Here is a 21,859-nt window from a genome sequence, read left to right on the forward strand (position 1 = left end):
ATGCGTGGAGTTTTTTTAATCTACACTTTTTTTAGTCCATTTAAGTTTGATTATTGAAATAAACGTTTTTAAATATACTTGAATAATTTTCCACTTTACATTATTTTGGTTCATTTAACTTTTGTATGTCTGCATCAAAGCTTTTAACAGTCTTAAAACAAAACTCACATTATTTATATTTTCTAGTAAAACTCCTGCTTTTAATTTGAAGGAAAAACTTTTTTTTTTTTGCATCGAGATTTTTTTTGAATATTTTTTAGTCATGTTTGATTCTTTAATTCCCTCCAAGAAAAAATGTAGGAGGTGGAGTTTGGGTTAAATGTGAAAACCTTCTTTATATATTTTTCCACATTTGAAATATTTGCTTTTGCATCTTGAGAACTTTACATATTTGACGGAGTGGATTCCCTTTTCAGCAACTCTGTAGTTGGTTTTCTTCTTGGTGCAGTTGAGTTTGAATTTTGGAAAAAAAATATATATATATATATATATTTCAGAACAATTTTCCAAACATTCGGCCTTTTAGTTTTAGTTTGACTTTTAAAAGTTTGACAATAAAAAAACTCACGCTATTTCTAGTTTTTAGTCAAGCTTTCCTTTAATTGTGGAGTTTTTGATTTTTTATAGTTCGAGTTTTTTAGTCTTTTTTTTCTCTTTTAGTCAAGTTTTGATTTTTATCCCTCCAAACAAAAAAGTACAACTCAGAGGTGAGGGTTCAGTTCAACACGAAACACTTTTTCAAAATAAAATTTTAGCTTTTAAATTATTTAATAAACTGCTGTTCCTTTTTTTTCATTTGTAATTTCTGCTTTTGTATCTTAAGAACTCCATGCACTTCATGGATGGCATTAATTGACTTTTTAAGCAACACTTTAGTTTATTTCCACTATTTTGCAGTAAAATCAAAAGAAAAAGTAATTCAGAAATGTACCCAAATAATTGAATATTTTTTTAGTTTAATTTTACTTTAAATGTTTTGCATTAAAGCTAACAACTGAATAATAAAAACACACTATTCCTATATTTTAGTCACATTTTGCCTAATTCTGGGATTAAAACTTAGACTTTTAGAACATTTGTTGAGTCTTTCAGTCCATCTGACAATTTTTCTTTTATTCAGTAAAGTTTTAGTTTTTGCCACCAACTCCTGAAAACTATAACTCATGTGAGGATTCAGTTTTTTACTTCAAATAAATATGAAAAAAAGATTTTTTAGAATCATTTGTTTGCCATATTTATTTTTATCAAATTTGTTGCATTTGCATCTTGAGAACTTTTATGTTCTCCATTTAATGGATGGAGTTGATTGCCTGTTTGAGGGCTAAAAAGGTGAGTGTAAAAGTCCCGGTCTGGGTGTGTTCTCCAGCCAGCAGGTGGTGCATGGAGGTTGAGTCAGAGCTGCATGTTTTGCGGCTGAAAAGGCTCATGAAACTGGGAGCAGATTTTAAGCAGATGGGAGGGAAAATACAGTCATTAAACGAAGATGCTGCAAATTAGCAAAAAATAAAATATCCAAAAACATGGAGGACATCATATGATTTGCAACATGGAAACATGACACAATGGTGGTCTGTCATTCTGAGGCAGGAACAGCTCCACCCATATTATTTATTCACAGTGCCCCCCTGCTCCCCCGGGTCCACGCCCTCCAGTTTGCTCATCCCTGCCTGCACACTCTTTCTGTGCTGCCCAGAGCTGCCAGGCATTCCTGCAGGAGGAGGTCTGTGTCATTACAGGAGAAAGGGGGAGAGTCATCAGTGCTCTTACAGCGAGCGGGCTGAGGACTCCTGGCAGATCTGCAGCTCATCTGAGATGTATTAAACCCTGGAGAAGAAGGACCCTCTGTGATCTGGCTGCACTGACGCTCCTCAGAGAGATCCGATTTGCTGCCTGAGGTACACCCTACATGTAGCAGCGTCTCCTACAGCAGCCAAAATATTTTCCAGGCGCCACAAGGCAACACTGGAGAAGGAAAGCTCGAAGGAAACTCCATGAGAACTTGGTAAATTTGCACTTTTAAACTTTCTACTTCTTCATTAGAACAAATATGAGCAAAATCTGAAGGTTTTATTTACAAGTAAGTTTGGTTTGAAACTGTAAAACAGAAGAAACTGTTTGATTATTGTTGAAAATCCTCTTTCTGCAACAGAAAACCTTCAGATTTCTTAGTTTTTCTGCTTCTTGACTCAATTATTGACGGTGAATTCCTCAGAGACTTGTTGCTCCAGCTGGCGTTGACGTTATTTCTCTGTTTGAGGCCTGTGTGTAAAGTGTGCCACACAACAGGCTTTTTCCATCGCCACAAAGTTGATCTCTGAATCTAAACCAAACCTCTTGGGTTTCTTTGTCATTCGGCTTGATTGGTGTAAAGTGTTTGTGTGCTATGGCAACGCAACATGAAAATATTTCTTGGGAGTTTGCCATTTTCACAAGAACACTTTCCCCACGGGTCTTGTGACACCGCACGACTTTGCAGCCTGTTTTTGTTGTTGTAGACTGATATTTTTCAAATGCAATATAAACTGTGGAAAAACTCAAACTATTGTCTGCTGACATATTTCTGAACTTTTACCATTTTGTCAGTTTTCTTCACCTCACAGTCCATGTTTCTGCTTACATTCAGAAAACGGTTTTCGAGATGTTTTTCATGCAGACTCCATCCTAAAAACGTCTCCTTACATAGAGTGGTCACGTCCGCCTTTGATTTTTCCACTGAAATGAACTGCAGGGGACTAAAGGAATGTCTTACTCACTTAGAGCAACGATGTGAGCCTTGTCTGAGCAAATCCTGATGGAGGGTTGGGTCTCCTCACCAACACCAGCTTTTTCCATTCACAGCAAGAACCGATTTTTCTTCTGCGATGGTTAATCTTTTGCAAAAATTTAATACTGGTTTCTCACGAGCAGCAAAAAAGTATCAAATCCAAACCTGAAGCTATTCGCTGTGTTGACTGGAAACTATCTACTGTGCTCTGTAAACTATCTGGTGTGCACCGTAAACTACCTGGTGTGCACTACAAACGATTTGATATCCATTACAAACTATCTGGTGAATACAAAAAACTATCTGGTGTGCACTAAAAACTATCTGGTGTAAACTAAAAACTGTACTATAATTTAACTGGTATGCACCGTAAACTATCTGGTGCACATTGAAAAAACCATCTGGTGTGCACTAAAAACTATTTGACATGCAATGAAAACTATCTGGTGTGCAATAGAATCAATCTGGTGTGAACCAGAAACTATCTGGTGCACTCTGCGCACAAGATACTATCTGGTGCGTACCTCAAACTAACTGGTGTGCGCTAAAAACTTTCTGGTCTGGACCTGAAACTATCTGGTGTGTACTGCAAACTATCTGGTATGCACATTAAACTATCTGGTGCCCACTAAAAACTATCTGACATGCATCACAAACTTTCTGGTGTGCAATAGAATCTCTCTATTGTGAACCAGAAACTATCTGGTGCGCTCTAAGCAGTAGATAGTATCTGGTGGGTACTAGATACTACCACCAGATAGTTTCTGGTTCGCACCACATAGATTCTAGTGCACACCAGATAGTCTATGTGGTGCGAACCAGAAACTATCTGGTGCGCACTAATAACTATCTGGTGCACATAGGAAACTATCTGGTGCACACAAGAAACTATCTTGTGAGCACTGGAAAGTATGTAGTGTGTACTACAATCTATTTGGTGTGGACTACAAACTATCTGGTGTGCACTACAAACTATCTGGTGCGCCCTCAGAAATGACCTTTTAGCTGCTCCAAAATCTTCCTTTTATTTCTGCACTTATTTATTTATTTTGTTTTCCAACATTTCAGGAGTTGGAATCTGCTTTCAGGGAAAAACCCCTGACTTCAATCGAGAACTGGGTCCTGTAATTCCTGCTGGTGTGAGCAGAGAAGATTTCAAGGGCAAGTGAGAAGCTTTCACATAAATACAGGAAACACCTGAAGGTTTTTCCAGAGTTCCGCTGCCGGAAAAACAGACAAGAGGCAAAGCTGACTCTAAATTTTTGGAAGAAGTTCATAAAAAGTCGATCACCATGTCACGCTGGGGGAGAAAGAATGTGAAGAAGGCGCCTGAGGTGATCCGCACCGTAACAGAGGGGCTGAAGTCTCTGTACCGGAAGAAGCTGCTGCCTTTGGAGCAGTACTATGGTTTCCATGACTTCCACTCTGCCAGTCTGGAAGATGCAGACTTCGACAACAAGCCCATGGTCCTGGTGGTGGGGCAGTACTCGACCGGAAAGACGACATTCATCAAGTGAGATCCAGAACCTTCTTTTGATTTATTAAAATAATTAATTCAAGTTCAGGGAGTGAAGATTTCGGATTTGACAGGTATCTACTGGAGCAGGACATTCCTGGGAGTAGGGTGGGACCAGAACCCACCACTGACTGCTTCACCGCCATCATGCATGGGGAGGTGGAGGGCGTCATTCCAGGGAATGCCCTGATCGTAGACCCCAACAAGCCCTTCCGCAAACTCAACCCATTTGGAAACACCTTCCTGAACAGGTGAGAGTGGAAGATGTTTCTGTAACAGTCTTCAAGTTGAGTCATAGCAACTGGACTTAAAAATGTTCTTCCTTTGAAACGTTTCGCCGCTTGCCGGCGAAACGTTTCAAAGGAAGAAGATTTTTAAGTCCAGTTGCTATGGTAGCAGAGAAAAAAAAGGTAAAGTGGAAAGTGTTTTAGCCCTTTGGAATTTCAAGCTCTTGTGCCAAATTTCAGAGTGAGGAGACACTTTCCTTATTTGTGGAAAAATTGAGAAAGGGAGCCCTATCAGCCGGGAGGGCGATGAAAGCTCAGGCACTCAGACATCATGTGTACACAGTTTCAAAGGAAGGGTCGGAGGGCTCCGCAGTCACAGACTTTGGGAAAACAGTGGGACAAGGATGACGTCGACATGTTTTTCCACTCTTGTAAGAAAGCAGTCGACTGTTTGAGAGTGGAAATCCTTCACAGACGAGAAGGAGTGACAGGAACTGAGAGCTTTTGGACATCCAACTGAGCAGGACTTCTTTCCATAGTCGAAGTGTTTGTGAACGTGTTTGCGTCTACTTTTGCGTTGACTTCCTGTTCTGGGAGCCGGTGGGCTCGTTAAGCCCTTAAACTACAGGAAGTCATGTTGTTGTTCTAAGCCACACATCGTTAGCGGGAGTTATTGTTCGATTCTGGCAGTAATGGTCATTTTCCTTCAGGAAGCCCACAGCAAAGCGAGCCTTGAATGGACACAATGGCCTGCAGAGGGAGGGGTGGAGAGCTGAAAAAATGGATTCTAGAGTTTTTTTAACAGAAAACATATGATAAAAGTGTTTGTAACTTTCCTCTAATGCACCAGATTCCAGTGTGCGCAGATGCCCAACCAGGTTCTGGAGAGCATCAGCATCATCGACACGCCAGGAATCTTGTCCGGGGCCAAGCAGAGAGTGAGCCGAGGTGAGAGACTCAAGAAAGGTGAGGAGAGGGGAGGTCTGAAGACACACCCTCCTGATCATCAGCTCATAAACTCATCTCATTGGCACGCCTGGCTAACTCATGGAACCAGTTTGCTCCGTCGTAACCAGATTTGGCAGCCGAGCAGCATCCATCTCAGCTCTGCAGCGAGGAGCAATAAAAACCCGACTGACAGCAGAGGCAGCCGGAGAACTCTCTTAGCACATCTGGAGGAATGTGTTTGTTTAGAAATAACCTCACAAGCATTTTCACTTCACTCCTCTGCTGTGAAACCCATCTATCAAATCAGTCTGCACGAACTAATAAGTTCAAAAGGTCATCTAACCCTTTCCAGAACCGCCTCTTATTTACTGACTTCATCTTTGATTTTTTTTGTCCTCCATCCAAAAACATCAACATAATCTTTCTAAAAGCATAATTTGAGCTTCGAACTTTTACAAATTAAAATAAAACATTCTAAAGAAAAATAAGTTACCAAAAACTTAATTTATCTTATACAGAACGTAGTAAAAATGTATGAAATATTCATGTAAGTGGTTGAGTTCAAACTTCAACAAAATCAGCAGGAAAACATGAAAGCTACACATGACTGTCACATTTTGAACACAATTCTCTTACATTTAATAATAAACCACGAGTTACTGTGTAACATTTATATTAGTACTATGTATTATCTTATTTATGTGCGTTTACAGAACTCTGAAAAACTCTACTCCAGCACAAACAGGTGCATTCTGATACATGTGAGCTTGTTATTTTTTTCAGTAATTCAGTTAATAAAAATGCAGTCTGTCAATATAAACATTCAATAATGTATTTTACATATCGATGATATCACGATACTGAGATAATTGGTAAAATCATCTCTAAAAACTAAGTTCATAACACGTATTTTTTAGGAAAATATATCGCCATTTATTTTTTAGCTTGAACACAATCATAATAAACAACTGACACCAAATGAATTTGAATTATCTGTAAAATTCAGTGTTAATAGTAAACATGAACAGCAGTATCACTTCTTAGTGCAAAATTGTTGTAAACAACAGAATAAAAATGAAACAATTCTGCCAGACACACTGATGTCAGCAACAGCCGGTCTTGCAACGCGTGCCCCCATCTACCTCCAAAGAACATCTCACCAAACCATGACAAATATGTTTTACAGCCTCTTCAAATGAAAATAAAAGATCAATACTTGGTGAGAACCCATCGAGAATCAATCGCAGTACTAAATGTCATAATATATCGCAATATCAATATTTTGGCAAACCTCTAATATATTACAGACCTCATTTATGAATATGAAAATAAAAAGTTATTTTATGTTTCACGGTAAGAGAAACAAAAACTCTTGATCTGGTCAATCCAATGAACAGTCTGATTTCGCCCCTAAAGTGGGGGTGTCAAACTCAATCACACAAGGGGCCAAAATCCAAAACACACCTTAGATCTCAGGCTGAACAGGATAAACTTAAAACTAAACTTTTTAAAACTTTAAAAATGTAACTTTTTAACATAATTATGAACTAGATATATAGCATTACGTGCAATAATGCTAGTGTGAATGCTGTAAGCTGAATTTGACCACTGAAGATGCTGAAATTGATAGCTAAAAATGCTGAAGCTGATAGCTAGCTAAAATATTAGCTAAATTAACCTAAAAAACTAAAAGAAAAAACATCTACGATTGCCAAAACAGTTAGCATGTAGCTAAAAAACATAGCTAAACTTCAAAATATCCTGAAAAACTGACAAAAAAGCCTAAATTAGCCAAAACAGCTAGCATGTAGCCTAAATATTAGCTAGACTCCAAAACAGCCTAAAAAATGCTTAAATTTCAAAAACAGCTAGCATGGAGCTGAAATATTAGCTAAACTACAAAATAGCCTAAAAAAATCTTAGTTAATGCCAAAATAGTCCAAAAAGCTAGCAGAATGTCAATTTCTAAAACCTTAAAACTGTAACTTTTTAACATAAATATAAATAATAAAAAGGCAATCAACTTAAACCTTAAATAACTTTCAATATTTTACTCTCCATTAAATATATTTTGTCAAAATCATACAAGTTAGAAATAAGGGCAAGATAACATCGGGACATTAATAGCAATAAAATAAAATGATCTGGAGGGCTGGATATAATTAACCGGTGGGAAACTTAATTCTTCCCTTAGTTGAACACCTTAGTCCTTGAACACCGTTGTTGGTGATGCTTAAACACAAAATCTTTAATGTACTGTAACTTTTCAACCATTAACACGGCAATTCCAGTAGATTTTCTCCTTCAGAATCTACTGGAACTATTGTGTTAACAATTAAAGATTTACAGTTTAAAAAAACAAACACTGGAGCTCTGGTGTTAAAGGGTTAATGGAATGGGTGATTTAATTTACACCGAATTTAAGGAATCCTGCTCCGTTGATGCCAATGTAATTTACTTACATGCAATGCAATTCGATTTATAAATGCAACCCAAAAATGCTAGAGGGACTAAGAACAAGGGTTTGTTGGTTGTTTTTAGAGGTTTATCAGAAGCTGATGACAGGTTTGTGTCTTGGTCGCCCTTCTCTCCTCTCCTGTTTCCATCAGTTGAGTTTCTCCTGCATGATCTGCTGTGAGCTCCTTTTGGTTATTCCGTCCTGTTTGGTTCAAACAGGTTATGACTTCCCGGCTGTGCTGCGCTGGTTTGCCGAGCGCGTGGACCGCATCATCCTGCTGTTTGATGCCCATAAACTGGAGATCTCTGATGAGTTCTCTGAGGCCATCGGGGCCCTGAAGGGCAACGAGGACAAGCTCCGCGTGGTGCTCAACAAGGCAGACATGGTGGGCACCCAGCAGTTGATGAGGGTGTACGGCGCGCTGATGTGGTCTTTGGGGAAGGTGTTTGGCACTCCGGAGGTTCTGCGCGTCTACATCGGCTCCTTCTGGTCAGAGCCGCTGATGGTGACGGACAACCGAAAGCTGTTTGAGCTGGAGGAGGAGGACCTCTTCACCGACATTCAAAACCTTCCTCGCAACGCAGCTCTGCGCAAACTCAACGACCTGGTCAAGAGGGCCCGCCTCGTCAGGGTGGGAGTCGAACCGATGATTAGTGACAGGAAGGCAAAGAATACCTTCAGTTCCTGTGAGACGATGGAAAAATGTCTGCTGTGCTTTTCCTGCAGGTCCATGCCCACATCATCAGCTATCTGAAGCAGGAGATGCCGTCTGTGTTCAGGAAGGACAACAAAAAGAAGAATCTGATCCATCAGCTGCCGGTCATTTTCTCCAAGATCCAACTGCAGCACAACATTTCTCCTGGAGACTTCCCAGACTGTGCAAAGATGCAGGTCAGTTCAGAGAGACAGCAGGCACTGCCAACAGCTCTGACGTATTTCCGGTGGCTTGCCCCACTCATCTCTCGTGAATCACGACTCAAATCTCGTGGGTCAAGACCAAATCTGGTGGGTCACGACTTAAATCTTGTGGGTCACGACTAAAATATTGTGGGTCGCGACTCAAATCTCGGGGGTCACGACCAAATCTCGTTGGACACAACTGAAATCTTGTGGGTCGCGACTCAAATCTCGTGGGTCGCTACTCAAATCTCGTAGGTTGCAACTCAAATCTTGTGGGTCACGACCAAATCTCGTGGGTTGCGACTCAGATTCCATAGGTCATGACCAAATCTCGTGGGTCACAACCAAATCTCATAGGTCACGACCAAATCTCGTGGGTCGCGACTCAAATCTCGTAGGTCGCAACTCAAATCCTGTGGGTCACGACCAAATCTCGTGGGTCACAACCAAATCTCATGGGTCACAACCAAATCTCATGGGTCACAACCAAATCTCGTGGGTCACGACCAAATCTCGTGGGTCGCGTCTCAAATCCTGTTGGTCACGACCCACGAGAGGTGGGTCAGGCGACCCCCAGAAAAAGGTCAGAGCTGTTTGCAGCGCCTGGCCCTGCTGGTAGTTCGGTGGATTCATGTCTGGACCATCTTGAATCAGCTCCATCGTACACTTTAGCTTGATTGAAAAAAAATGTTGACTAACTTGTGCTTGATGGATTTTTTTCAGGAGCAACTGATGGTTCATGATTTCACCAAGTTCAAAACCTTGAAGCCAAATCTGATGGCAGCTTTGGACGAGCTGTTGTCCTCTGACATCGCCAAGCTAATGCCCCTCCTGAGGCAAGAAGAGCTGGAAGCCGGCGACCAGCCAGGAGTGCAGGGTGGCGCCTTCCTGGGAACCAGAGCCGGGCCTTTCAACGAGGGTGATCCTTTCGCCGAGGAGAACGGCGAGGAATGCGAGGAGGAGGAAAACTGGGTGGTGACCAAAGACAAGCCTAAATACGACGAAATCTTCTACAACCTCGCCCCCAACGAGGGCAAACTGAGCGGCAACAAGGCCAAAGACTGGATGGTGAGCTCCCGCCTGCCCAACTCGGTGCTAGGTCGCATCTGGAAGCTGTCGGATGTGGACCGCGACGGCATGCTGGATGATGAAGAATTCGCCCTGGCCAGTCACTTGATTGAGGTGAAGCTGGAGGGCCACGGCCTGCCGCCCGAGCTGCCCAACCGCCTGGTCCCCCCGTCCAAACGCAGGCAGAAGGGCTCGGACGCGTAAAGCAGCTGCAGCTCTCTGCTCTCCGTCACACTCTTGCAGCTTTTCCTCAGACTCTTGTTGACTAAACAGACCGAGTTCCATGTGTGACTGATTTAAAGACCCACTCCAATCCTCTTTTGATCCATTTTCAAAGCGTTCCCAGTAGTCTTTGCCTTATGATAATACCGATTTAGCCAAAATCATAAAATCCTGTGCGTTGTCTTGGACATAGTTTCTGCAGAGCGGCAGGAGTTCATTAGGCTGCATTCACACCAAACTTGATTTGCGCATCCAGTTGAAATGTTAAGTCACGTGATCAGAGGTCCTGTGGCGCTGCTTGAGTATGGGGTGTGGTGCATTAGTGAGAGTTCAAAAATCTGAACTTGGGTGAGGATGAAGCATTAACCAATCAGGGACTCAGCTTTGAGAACATGATGTGTTCAATAGCTCAATCAGTGGGTGGAGTCCAAATCCAACATGGAGGGGGTACTGATCTTTCTCGTCTTAAACTTAATTATATTTTTCCTATCTATATCTAAACAATAATAAAGAGATCCTCTAATTTTATTTTTCGGTGTAAAACTCTGCCAAACCACCTGTAAGAAACTATGGTGACCCCTGATGGGATGTGCAGAAAGGTGAACAACTGCATTTATATTTTTTTCCCTCCATGGACTAATGTGGGACAACAAGTCTTCAAACTGGATCAAATAGAGATAGAAAGACCGCTGAAAGCAGCCATCAATCAAACACAGCTCCTGCAGCAGGAGTGAAGCTCACCATCCCGGGAGAGTCTCTGAATGATCTCATGAACCCAGACATGGAGACGTGATTACAGATGCTCTTCAAAACAAAATAAATCTCTAAACATCAACCATGCATTGTAAATGAGATAAACACAGACACCGCTCCATGTAGCGATTAGGCTGAAAGCAGTAGCTCCTCCCACATGCATCAAGGTTACCCTTACCAAAAATAAGTGCTTCAAGTATATTTTTTAAAGTATTCTTAAGCATAGAACAGTATATTTGCCCTCTGTGCAGTGCTTAAGTGTCCTGGAAGTGTGAGTTGGGGTTGCTGGGAGATGTAGTGTAGTCAGTACTCGGGTGATCAGATGGGGAGACAGAGCGTTGACACGGCCCAGTGTGTTTTCTACGTCACAAATAAGCTCTTTACCAAACTGTATTTTTTCATCTTCTCCTGATTCACAATGATTTGAATAAAGAGATGCTCAGAAATGTAATTTTAGGCTTAATTATCTTAATATTTGTCCAGCAAATTCATGTTAAAAACACATTTTCTCCGGAGTGGGTCTTTAAGAAGTCACACAGATCTCAGTGTCTCTGCCATTTAACTTTTACATTTTAATTTGCTTTTTTATGTTTACTCAGAAGACGCAGACAAACGCAGAAACCTTCCCATAAGGAGGAATGACCGCTTGGTCAGATTTTTGTCATTCCAATCAAAATATCTATTTGCTGAAAGTATTTTTTTTTACAAATGTTTTCTATTCAAAGTTAGCAGCGCACACCTTTTAGCTAGTTTTAAGCTTCTACACTTCAAAGCAAACTTTTGATATGTTCTAACCCTTTCTGTTGTGAATGTTTAAGGAGCGAGATTGTGTAAAAGAACATGCTGAGACTGAATTATGTATTCCTGACTACTGTGCACAGCTCCACAAACTGTTATCGATTATTGCAACCTGAATAAAGATTCCTGACTGTGGTTCGTCTCCTTGGTGACATTTTTGGAAAGATTGACAAAGTGAGTTTGTGAAAGCGAAAAAAAGAGGAACAAATGAGTTCATTTGTGTTTTTTTTTTCTTTTTCGTAGCTCGTGTGTTTTCTTTTTTTTCCAGATCAACAGTGACTCACACTCTCCACTGCCAAATCCACAAACCACAAGTTTGTGAAGCCTTCTCCCCTCTCATTCCGGCCATCTTTTTTTCCCTGCTTCTTCCTCCTTTCAGAGATCAGTTCCACTCTGCTGGTTCTGTCTGAGCCTCTCCTTCAGAGTTCCTACAGTCCCCCCCCTCCACAGCTGTGCGTCCCTCTTTCAGGTTTCCTTATAAAGAGGCAGCCTCCGCGCCTCCCCGCTTCACTCCTCCATGGAAAGAACCACAAATGAGAAACAGAGGCGATGCAGCTTTTCCTCCCCGGCTGACTCACATGTAAAGAATGCGGTGGGTCGGCCCAGGAGTTATTAATATCCCTTTTCCTAGGGTCAACTGACTATCCCCAGGATCTAAACACTGCACCTTTATTACAGACTTTAACAGTATTCCCCTGTTTGATGCGTGTCTGAGCACGGCCTTCAGAGTCCCGCAGGCTCTGCTGCACATCTGTGCAGGAGAAACTCCGTCTTTGAAACAACTTCTGGATATTATTCAATGATGAAAGATAAATTATAAAGAGGGACGTAGATTTATAGATACTGAAACATAAATCCTTTCAAATGTTGACCCAACACAGAATGCTCCATAAACAGAAGAGGATGAGGCTGCAAGCAGGCCTCGAGGTCACCGCAGACGACCCCGCCGACATCGGGGATCCCCGACAGCAACGCTTACTCAACAAAACCGGGGTCTCCTCATACGTCACAGTGTTTATGTGGGGAATTCCTCAGCAGATGAAGGAAAGCGGAGGCCTGGAGCGGCAGAGGGGTGACATCTGGTGGATGAAGAGCTCCTGTTCCTCCTGCTGAAGCAGGCAGTTAAGAAGAGCTGCACTTTACAGTTAGATTACACCTAGGACTATTGTTTTAAATAACAAGAATGGGGTAGAGATAAATAAGACTTCGTCTGTTTTTATGTAGATTGAATGTACACTACTCTACATTCTAACTGAAAAAGCAAATGAATAGAAAAAGAAAAAAATCATGAAAAAAGCTTATCCATAAAAACGAAAATGATTGAAATGGGTAAATATTGATCTTTTTAGTGTTTTTGGCTTCCAGATTGTGAGTAAACATTTATCATTGGATTCAGCTGAAAAAGAACTTGAGAAATTTAAGAGCTAGTTTGATCTAAATGAGTTATAAAATCAAGTATGTATATAGTTTTTCAAAATAGAGCAAAAAACTCTTATAGGACAATAAAGATTTATGAATTGAAAGGATGGCTAAAATGAAATTTCTGGGTGTGTCAATATATAAATTGAGTTGGAAATATAAATATATATATATATATATAAATTGCATAAAAATACATATTTGTTCTTCACAAAGTTAAACATTTTATGTTGCTCCTTAATCCTTCCATATAATATATTTTGTACTGAGATGTGGGAAACACATAAAACTACAGCAAACTCAATTTTCCAAAATAAAAGACATAAGAATAATCACCAGATCATCTCATATAAAGCGGACTAACCCACTGTTTAACAGATTAAAATGACCACAATTTGGACGGTCTGGTTGGTTTCAAAATAATATTCAAGATAAAACATAATCAATTACCAAAGAGCATCCAAAGGCCCTTTCATTTAAGAAATAATAAATACAATCTGAGACAATTACATATGTTTATGAAACGATGAACTTCACTGAATCTCTACAAGAGTAGTTCAGATTTGGAATAATTCAATCATTAAAGATTGATAATCCATAATAAAATTCAAAGCAATTGTAAAGAGTTATATAATATGATAAATAGACTGACGGAAGTAAACAGGATTCATTGATTTGTGTTTCTTTTTCTAAAAACTTATTTTCCGTTTTAATTTATTCAAGTTCTGTAAAAAACAAAATTAAAAAAAAAAACATTTTTACACAAATTTAAGTTTGATTTGAATTGAAAAATTGGACATGGATTATAAAAGTTTGTTTGTTTTCATACGAAGGTATTTTCAACCCTTTGATATTGTCATTCTTTGTCTTTTTAACTGTTCAAAATAAAAATAAATAAAACAATTCTAAACCTAACCATAAATAAATGGCAAAACCTAATTAACTAAAACAAATAAACCAAAAACCAATAATTTATTTATCTAGTTCCAGAGAGCCAATAAAGGGATTAAAAAAGCAGCGTGTGGCTGCAGAGCCTCAGGTTGCAGACCCCTACTGCTGGTTGATCTAAATGTATAAAGGTTTATACGGTAAAGTTTGACCAATAAAGTTAAACATCAGAATCATTTTATTGTCATTGTTACACAAGAAACTTGTGACACAACAAAAAAATCTTGGTGCTCACCAGAAAAAACAAAAAAGTATACGTGTAGAAATAAATGTGTAAAATATGAAGTTCAAGAACAAATAACATTTCATTCTAGGACAACTAAAGCAGAGAAAAGTCGATTCAATCAAATCTAGTCCGTTTACGTGTCAAAGTCGAGGCCCGGGGGCCGGATCCGGCCCCCCAGATCATTTTATTTTATTATTAATGGCCTGATGTTATCTAGCGCTCATTTCTAACTTGTATAATTTTGCAAACATATATTTTTATTGAGAGTAAAATATTGAATGTTATTTAAGGTTTGATTTGATTATTCTGGAATAATAATCCTGCCTGTTTGTATTCATATCAACATTAAAAGCATGTTTTTAAAGTTTTTCAAATCTTGTTTTAGAGTGTTCAATAAATGTTTATCTTATTCGGCCCGAGACCTAAAGTGTGTTTTGGATTTTGACCTCCTGTGCGATTAAGTTTGACACCCCTGATTTAGAAAATGTATACCTTTATAAATCATGAAAATTGTGTTTCTAACATGTTCTTCTGGCACTTTCTGATGATAGAGGACAAAAAAAATAATGAAGCTAAAAAAATGCATTTCTGAGTATTTATTTATTCAAATCGTTGTGAATCAGGAGCAGATGAAAAAAATGCAGTTTTAAATTATCTGTAATGTAGAAAACATGCTGGGCGGGCCACAGGCTCTCTGCAACATAGAGGGGAAGGGGGGCGGGGTTGCTACACACCAACAGTCTCGCCCACAACTCTGAGGTGAATTTCTAATGAGCTCCTGTCACTCTGCAGAATGTATGTCTTGGAAAACAAGTGGTTTTTAGATTGTGTCAAAAATTATAATAAAAAGACCTCTAATGATTCTGTTTAAAGAATAACTAGTAAAACTTTGCTTTAAACTTTATTTTTTTGTCACAAAAGTCAATAACATTTGTAAAAAAAAAGGAATGGCATTCGAGTTCATCTTTAAATATTTGCTTTATCTGTCCGAATATTGTTTTTCTGCTCTTAGTGACTTGAAAAGAGCGTTTTTCTTTCATGAAACAAACAATTCTTCCAAAAAAACAGTGAGATTGTTTGTAAAATACCTATAATCAAATATCTGCTGCACAAAATGTCCCCAAAAAGGAGTCTGAAATGCTTAGAAACTGAAGTGGTTCTTAACGTCTTTGATCTGCTTCATCATGTCACCGATCTGCTGGCCCTGCTCCCGCAGGACGTCCTGCACCACCTTCTTCTGCTGGGCGTTGAGGGACACCGTCCCCCTGCTGGCCGGCGCGTCCTTGTCCACCAGCGTCTTCTGGTACTCCATCTTCATGGACACCTGCTTGATGGAGTTGTCGAGGTGCTTCAGTTGGTCGCTGACGGCCTGCAGATCCTTCCTCATGTTCTTCTCGCTGTTGGACAGGACGGGCAGCTGGTTCTGGAGGCTGCACAGAACTTTCTTGACCCGGTTCATGATGGTTTCCTGTCGATACTTGGCGTCTTCGTACTTGTCGGCCAACCTCTCGGCCATCTCTCTCAGGCTCTTCTTCTCCTCCCGGCACTGGCTGAGCTCCTCCTGCTGCTTGTTCTTCTGTCCCGCCAGGAGCTTCACCCTCCTCTGCATCTCTTCCCGGGCCAAGTCCTGCTTCAGGATGTACTCCTCGCGGAAGACCTGCGTGGCTCTGCTGAGCAGCTGCAGACACTCCTGGGGAGGAGGAGACGCGTCCTTGTCCCCGGCCTTCAGCACGAGAGGGTTAGTGGAGCCGCGGGCCAAGATGCTGCGAATGTGCTGCTCGAAGGAGTCCTCGGCCAGGCTACGCAGGGGGGAGCTGGTGGAGCTCAGGCCCGGGTGGGAGCAGAGCAGGGGTGGGGAGGAGGGCCGGATGGAGCTCAGGAGGGGCATGGTGATGCACTCAAAGGTGCTGGTAATGCAGATCATGGTGGCGCCTAACGAGAGGTCCGACACGATCAAAAACCCGCACACGGGAGCGGAGTGGCTGGTCACCAGCGGCATGGAGCAGAAGATGTGCTCCACAATGCAGCGCTTCTCGGCCGCCAGCTCCTGGAGGCTGTCCTTATCCTCCTCGCTGGACTGCAGGAACTTCTGCAGCTTGCTGACCCATATCAGCCCCACGCTGTGCACGCCTGCCTCGTGGGTGCAGTGGTACCTCTGCTGGCAGAGGGCGTCTCTGTGGAGCCTGATCGGGCAGGTGAAATCCAGCTCCTGAGGCTCCTCCTCCTCTCCCGCCGCCACCTTGAGCGTCAGCTCCAGCTCGACACACTCGAAGACGTAGAGAGCAGGAACCGCCTCCGTCCCTCTGGTCCACTTCTCCACCGCTCCAGTCTCCTCCTCCTCCTCGGACTCCAGCACCACACAGTGATACAGCGTACCTGACTCCGTGGCGATCACCAGGATGTTGGGAACGCAGGGCAGGCACAGGATGGCACAGGCGTCATAGCCATAGTTGTCCTCCGCTGCAGGATACATGGGGAGGGGTCCCGCTGGGCGGCTCAGGGTCACTCCGTTGGATAGGCTGCTGTAGCTCACATAGGTCTCTCCAGTTTCGTACAGAATGAACAGCGGGTAGACCACCTGCTCCCTGGAGCCTTGTGCCAGAAGATGCCTGGACGGAGGTGAGGCTGGCCCAAAGTCAAAGGCCACAGCGATCTCCCCTAAAGATGCTGCGTAAGATCTGACGGGAGGGTGGATGCTGCTGTCGTCATCCGCCAGCGACACGGGCAGCACTTTAGCCGGAGTTTGGGGCGACTTCAAGCTGTAAAACCTGATGGTGTTGTCGGAGGTGAGCAGAACCAGGTGGGGTTCTGCGGTCTCGCTGGGGTACCAGGCGGCCTGCCGCAGATTCAACGACGCGGAGCTGGTGAAGAAGCGCTCGGCCACCGGGATGGTCCTGCAGTTGATCTTGTCCCGTCCTCCCTCGAACTGGGACTTTTTGCCCCATCGCTGCGGAAGCTCCAGAACCGAGACGCCCCGCAGCCCGATGAGGGCGACGTGGTGCTGCGTGGGGCTGAGCAGCACCTGGTGCACCTGGAAGAGGGGAGGGTTGATGCAGAGCAGCGTCTGAAACTTCCCGCTGCTTTGACTCTCCGCCGAGTTCAGCTGTCGCAGGTTGGTCGTGTAAAACACGCGCTCTCCGTCGTCCCACACGAAAAGGTCCCCGCCCAAACAAAACGCCAGGTTCTTCGTGACTCTCTTTTCATCGCCCTTCGAGTCCAGATCCAACTTTTCTCTAATTAATTTAAAAATATCGTGATTCGGCAACTCACTCTGCCACTGTTCCGCGCCGAAGGCCGCCATCTTCACTCACCATAATCTCGCGAGAGCAACCCTCATCTCGCGACAACAACCTTCACCGGGCTGAATTGCCGTAATTCGACTGTCAGTGTCGTACAATTTGCAGACTCACCATGGCGTTGAAAGAGACCGCAGCGCTGTATGAGATGCTAAAATCAGAGTGGAATAAAAAGAATCCGAACCTGAACAAATGTGGAGAACTTCTCAGTAAGCTGAAGGTAAAGTTAAGCATTTTTATAATTTCATAATGACGTTTGTTACCTTTTTAAACCGATTGAGCTACTAGCACACTTGGCTAAATGTGCTAGCTCATTGGGGGCTATGCTAACGTTGTTCAGAGTTTGGGTTTGAAATGTTGTGTTAACGTTGTCTTTCACATAAATAATCAGGAGAAAACGAGTTACATTTTTAATTTATAATATATATATATATATCAGTGTTAGAACAGTAAACAATATCATAATACTTGAAATATATGTCTAAAAAGACCGGAAATAATGCGCTTTTGTCGCTGTCTTTACTGGTTTTTGTCAGGAGATTTTAACCCACACTTTTAAATTTCGTTGATTCATATCTATCTCTCTCTCTCTTTTAAAGTTAACTTTAACCTCTGTGATTTTGATTACGACATTATATGTCAATTAATGTTCAGTAGTCACATTTTAAGACTCTTATTCTGATAGTCATGCTTTTGTTTTATTTTTACACAGATTACATTATTGGAGCTGAACTTTCTGCCCACCAGTGGACCTGCTCTCACTAAACAGCAGCTCATTTTAGCCCGTGAGTACAATCCCATTTAACTGTAACATTGCACTGTTCACCAAAGTCACATCTGTCCTTTTTTCTCTCTTTTTAGGTGATGTTCTTGAAATCGGAGCATTGTGGAGCATCCTTAAGAAGGACATCCCATCTTTTGAGAGATACATGGCTCAACTAAAATGTTACTACTTTGATTACAAGTAATGCTTGTTATCATGGAAATTTGGTATGTAGTTATGGATTTATTGTATTGACTTGTTTGGGGTTTTTTTGTGTGTGTTTTTTCAGGGAAGAACTTCCTGAAGCTGCCTATATGCACCAGCTGCTCGGACTGAACCTGCTCTTCCTACTCTCACAGAATCGTCTGTCTGAGTTCCACACAGAACTCGAGAGACTGAGCGCGCGAGACATTCAGACCAACGTATACATCCGACATCCAGTTTCCTTAGAGCAGGTATTATAAATTCACTCTTAAGCAAAAACAGTATTTCTACAAGAGAAAATTAAGGAGTATTTCTCTGTCTTTTTTTGTAATTTAGAATTAAAAAAATTTGAGGGGCTTTATTGTTGCCGTAGATAAAATTCAAGAAGGTTTTGCTGTCATTTTGTGGCCTTTATAAGAGCTTTTCTTTGTGGTAAACAAGTGAAAGATAAAGGACTTTGTGTGAGAACGGAGATATGGAAGAGATTCTGTTTGTGTAAAATCTTTGCATCATTTCTACACTTTTACTAAAACAGGTCAAGAATTAAATATTTTATCTAACATTTTTTAATTAAGTGAGTTTTCCTACATTTAATTTGTTACATTTAACTGCATTTTCTTAGAAAGTTCTGAATACAGTTTCCAAAAATATTCTGGACAAATACTGAACCTCTGATTTTGATTTCAGTACTTGATGGAGGGAAGCTACAACAAGGTATTTCTTGCAAAAGGCAACATTCCTGCTGAGAGCTACACCTTTTTTATAGACATCCTGCTTGATACCATTCGGTAACGAACAACTCTTTAGATATTTCTAATTTTATTTTTCTGATAATCTAAGTTTTTCCCCTACAAGTGATTTTTTTTCCAGTAAACTGTTCAAAATAATTTAAAGTTTTCATTTTTTGTGGTGTCAAAATTAAAATTAAACAATGTTAGAAAGCAGATTAAAATAATTTATCAGATAAATTAGGATGAGTCTACATTGTTTTTTTTTGTCATTTACAGGGATGAGATTGCTGGCTGCATAGAGAAAGCGTACGAGCAGATCCAGTTCACAGAGGCGACCCGGGTGCTTTTTTTCAACTCCCCCAAAAAGATGACAGAGTATGCCAAAAAGGTACAAGTATTGTCTTGTGTGAGAAAATATAGTTACAGGAATTAAAAATGTATATTGTTGTGTTGTAGATAATTATTTCCAATTGTTCATTATTTACTTAGTCATAGCGTGAGAGTTGTAGATTTTTCTTTATAGTTTTGGTTTAAAAACTAACAAACACTGATGCTTCTGCCGTCTCTTTTCTCTTAAACCTGTAAAAAAAAAAAGTTCTGAACTTGAAATTAAAACTCTTTCATTCTTTCGCTAGAAATATTCAATATAGGCTGGACAAACTGAAGCTCTGATTTGCGTTCTCGCTTTCAGAGAGGCTGGACTCAGACTCCAGATGGCTGTTACTCTTTTACCAGTCAGCAGCAGCGGACGGAAGAAGTGACCATCCCCTCCACGGAGCTGGCACAGCAGGTCATCGAATACGCACGACAGCTGGAAATGATTGTGTAATCCGCCCCCGTGAACACTCAGCCGTGTACAGACACACTCAGACAAACAGCGCTGATCCAGGAAATCAAGTCGGCTCCAAACTGCGGTTTTGATAAGGGATGTGACTTCACTTTTTTGCCAAAGTGATTTATTTGTTTCCCAATCTTGAAAAAAAAACGTTTTCTCATATGTATATTATTTCAGATCTTTCTGCCTGGTTTGTATTTTCTATTTAGAATATGCAAAACCAAAATGAAAGACTTCATTTTTGGGAGGCCTCTGTGCTTCTATAATTTTTCTGTCCACTTCAAAAATTTCTTCTAAGTTAAAGCCATGACATTTATTTCCAAATTAAACTTTTTTAAACTAAAGTTTTATTTTCAGAATTTAGAAAACTATTCACATCCATTCACAACTCAGTTTCCACGGAAACCTGGTTTGATTTTCTTTGTAGTAACACCACCTTTATTTTTTCTTAGATGGTCTGCTATTTACTTGATTCTATATTCCAGTTCTTTCTGTAATAAAGGATTCACAAAACAAATGATTTCATTTCTTATGTGTACATTTTTTCTCTTCATAATTGTCTGAGTTGGAATCACAATTAGACTAAAACTATAAAAATAAGTGCTCATTCTCTGTGCTCTTACTTTGAAATTCTCTGGATCTGTTTCCTCATCATTTTCTCTTTTATTTCCTGAGTCATAGATTTTTTGGTATCGGACAGTTGAGTTCTGTTTTTAAAATTCTTACAACAGATGTGAGAATATATTTGGCATAAAAATACTTTACTTGAGGAATTTGACTTTTTTCTCCTTTTTTGTGGTGTTTTGAAAGGCTAACTTCCCTTCCAGCCTTATTGCATTATGGTTTACATTTTTATTTGCTAGTTTTCATCACAAAATGAACTACTTCATCCATGTAGACATGCTTTAGATTGTGCTATTAAAATTCAAAAATATTAAATTGAGTCAATCTCTGACTGATCTCAGTTATAGTTTATTTTACAAATGTTATATTTTGTTAGAAATATGTGAAAAAGTTACAAAAGAATCATGGAGTTTGAATTTTCCAACGTGAACAAAGTTTATTTTTTTCATTGGAAAAAAGACTAAGTTTAGATGAAGCATGGAAGGTAATGTTCCAAAAATGAATGTTCTTCTGTCAACAGAAACAAAATTAAACAGGTGAGATTTTTGTTTTTTACCCAAGAATCTATTCAAATTCAACTATTACATCAGTAGTTTTACTCAGACATTTAAAAATACATTTTATTTACTATTTTCTTCTTATTTGGTTCTTTATTTTTATGTGATTCTGTCAGACTCTGAAACAATTAATATTATAACATTGACACAAAAATAAAAGAAATGACAGGTTTGGTCCATTAATGATAAATGAAGTAGAATAAAATGACTAATTGTCCTTCAAGGAGAATTTTTCCAGTAAACTTTTACTACGTGCAGATCTTTATCAGATTAATTGTAAATTTAATGTAGTGTAATGTTTGTTTTTTAAACTATTAATTAGAAAGTAAAAACTAACAGAATTGTATTTAACCCAGAAAAGAAAAGCACGTTCATTTTAAAGTATGAAACAAGCGTTTAAAATAAGAGTGCGGCATTGTGGGAAATGTAGTTTAAGAATACGGCACGAAACAGCACCGCCTTTTGCCTTTTTAAGGTAGACCACGTTCTCACATGTTACTAAAAGCAGGATTTAAGAATGTGAGTTAGTTAGCTACCTTAAATGTCACCACACCAACTTTAGTCGCTGTGGACAAACTTTTCTGTTTTGGGGGGGAATGACG

The 21,859-nt window shown here is 40.5% G+C and overlaps 3 protein-coding genes across 4 annotated transcripts; 2 read left to right on the plus strand and 1 right to left on the minus strand.

Moving 5' to 3' along the window:
* The first annotated feature begins 1,202 nt into the window (after nucleotides 1-1,202).
* On the plus strand, nucleotides 1,203-10,915 carry ehd2b (EH-domain containing 2b). Of its 2 annotated transcripts, none has more exons than XM_024276431.2 (7): nucleotides 1,203-2,002; nucleotides 3,833-4,277; nucleotides 4,355-4,531; nucleotides 5,358-5,473; nucleotides 8,132-8,544; nucleotides 8,640-8,804; nucleotides 9,537-10,915. In XM_024276431.2, the coding sequence occupies exons 2-7, from the start codon at nucleotides 4,057-4,059 to the stop codon at nucleotides 10,083-10,085; spliced, it is 1,641 nt and encodes a 546-aa protein (XP_024132199.1). In that variant the 5' UTR covers nucleotides 1,203-2,002; nucleotides 3,833-4,056; the 3' UTR covers nucleotides 10,086-10,915. The 2 variants fall into 2 exon arrangements, with proteins under 2 accessions (XP_024132199.1, XP_024132200.1); XM_024276432.2 differs by having other exon boundaries at nucleotides 1,278-2,002; nucleotides 5,358-5,455.
* Nucleotides 10,916-14,832: 3,917 nt separating this feature from the next.
* On the minus strand, nucleotides 14,833-17,584 carry nup88 (nucleoporin 88). The gene has a single exon (XM_024276422.2). It carries the CDS (start codon nucleotides 17,546-17,548, stop codon nucleotides 15,389-15,391), a length of 2,160 nt encoding a protein of 719 aa, XP_024132190.1. The 5' UTR covers nucleotides 17,549-17,584; the 3' UTR covers nucleotides 14,833-15,388.
* Nucleotides 17,585-17,627: 43 nt separating this feature from the next.
* On the plus strand, nucleotides 17,628-20,596 carry psmd8 (proteasome 26S subunit, non-ATPase 8). Its single transcript, XM_024276423.1, has 7 exons — nucleotides 17,628-17,763; nucleotides 18,256-18,328; nucleotides 18,405-18,507; nucleotides 18,596-18,761; nucleotides 19,198-19,298; nucleotides 19,518-19,629; nucleotides 19,933-20,596. The coding sequence occupies exons 1-7, from the start codon at nucleotides 17,659-17,661 to the stop codon at nucleotides 20,068-20,070; spliced, it is 798 nt and encodes a 265-aa protein (XP_024132191.1). The 5' UTR covers nucleotides 17,628-17,658; the 3' UTR covers nucleotides 20,071-20,596.
* The last annotated feature ends 1,263 nt before the right edge of the window (nucleotides 20,597-21,859 follow it).

This window comes from Oryzias melastigma, linkage group LG13 (genome assembly GCF_002922805.2).
Source record: "Oryzias melastigma strain HK-1 linkage group LG13, ASM292280v2, whole genome shotgun sequence".
NCBI lineage: Eukaryota > Metazoa > Chordata > Actinopteri > Beloniformes > Adrianichthyidae > Oryzias > Oryzias melastigma.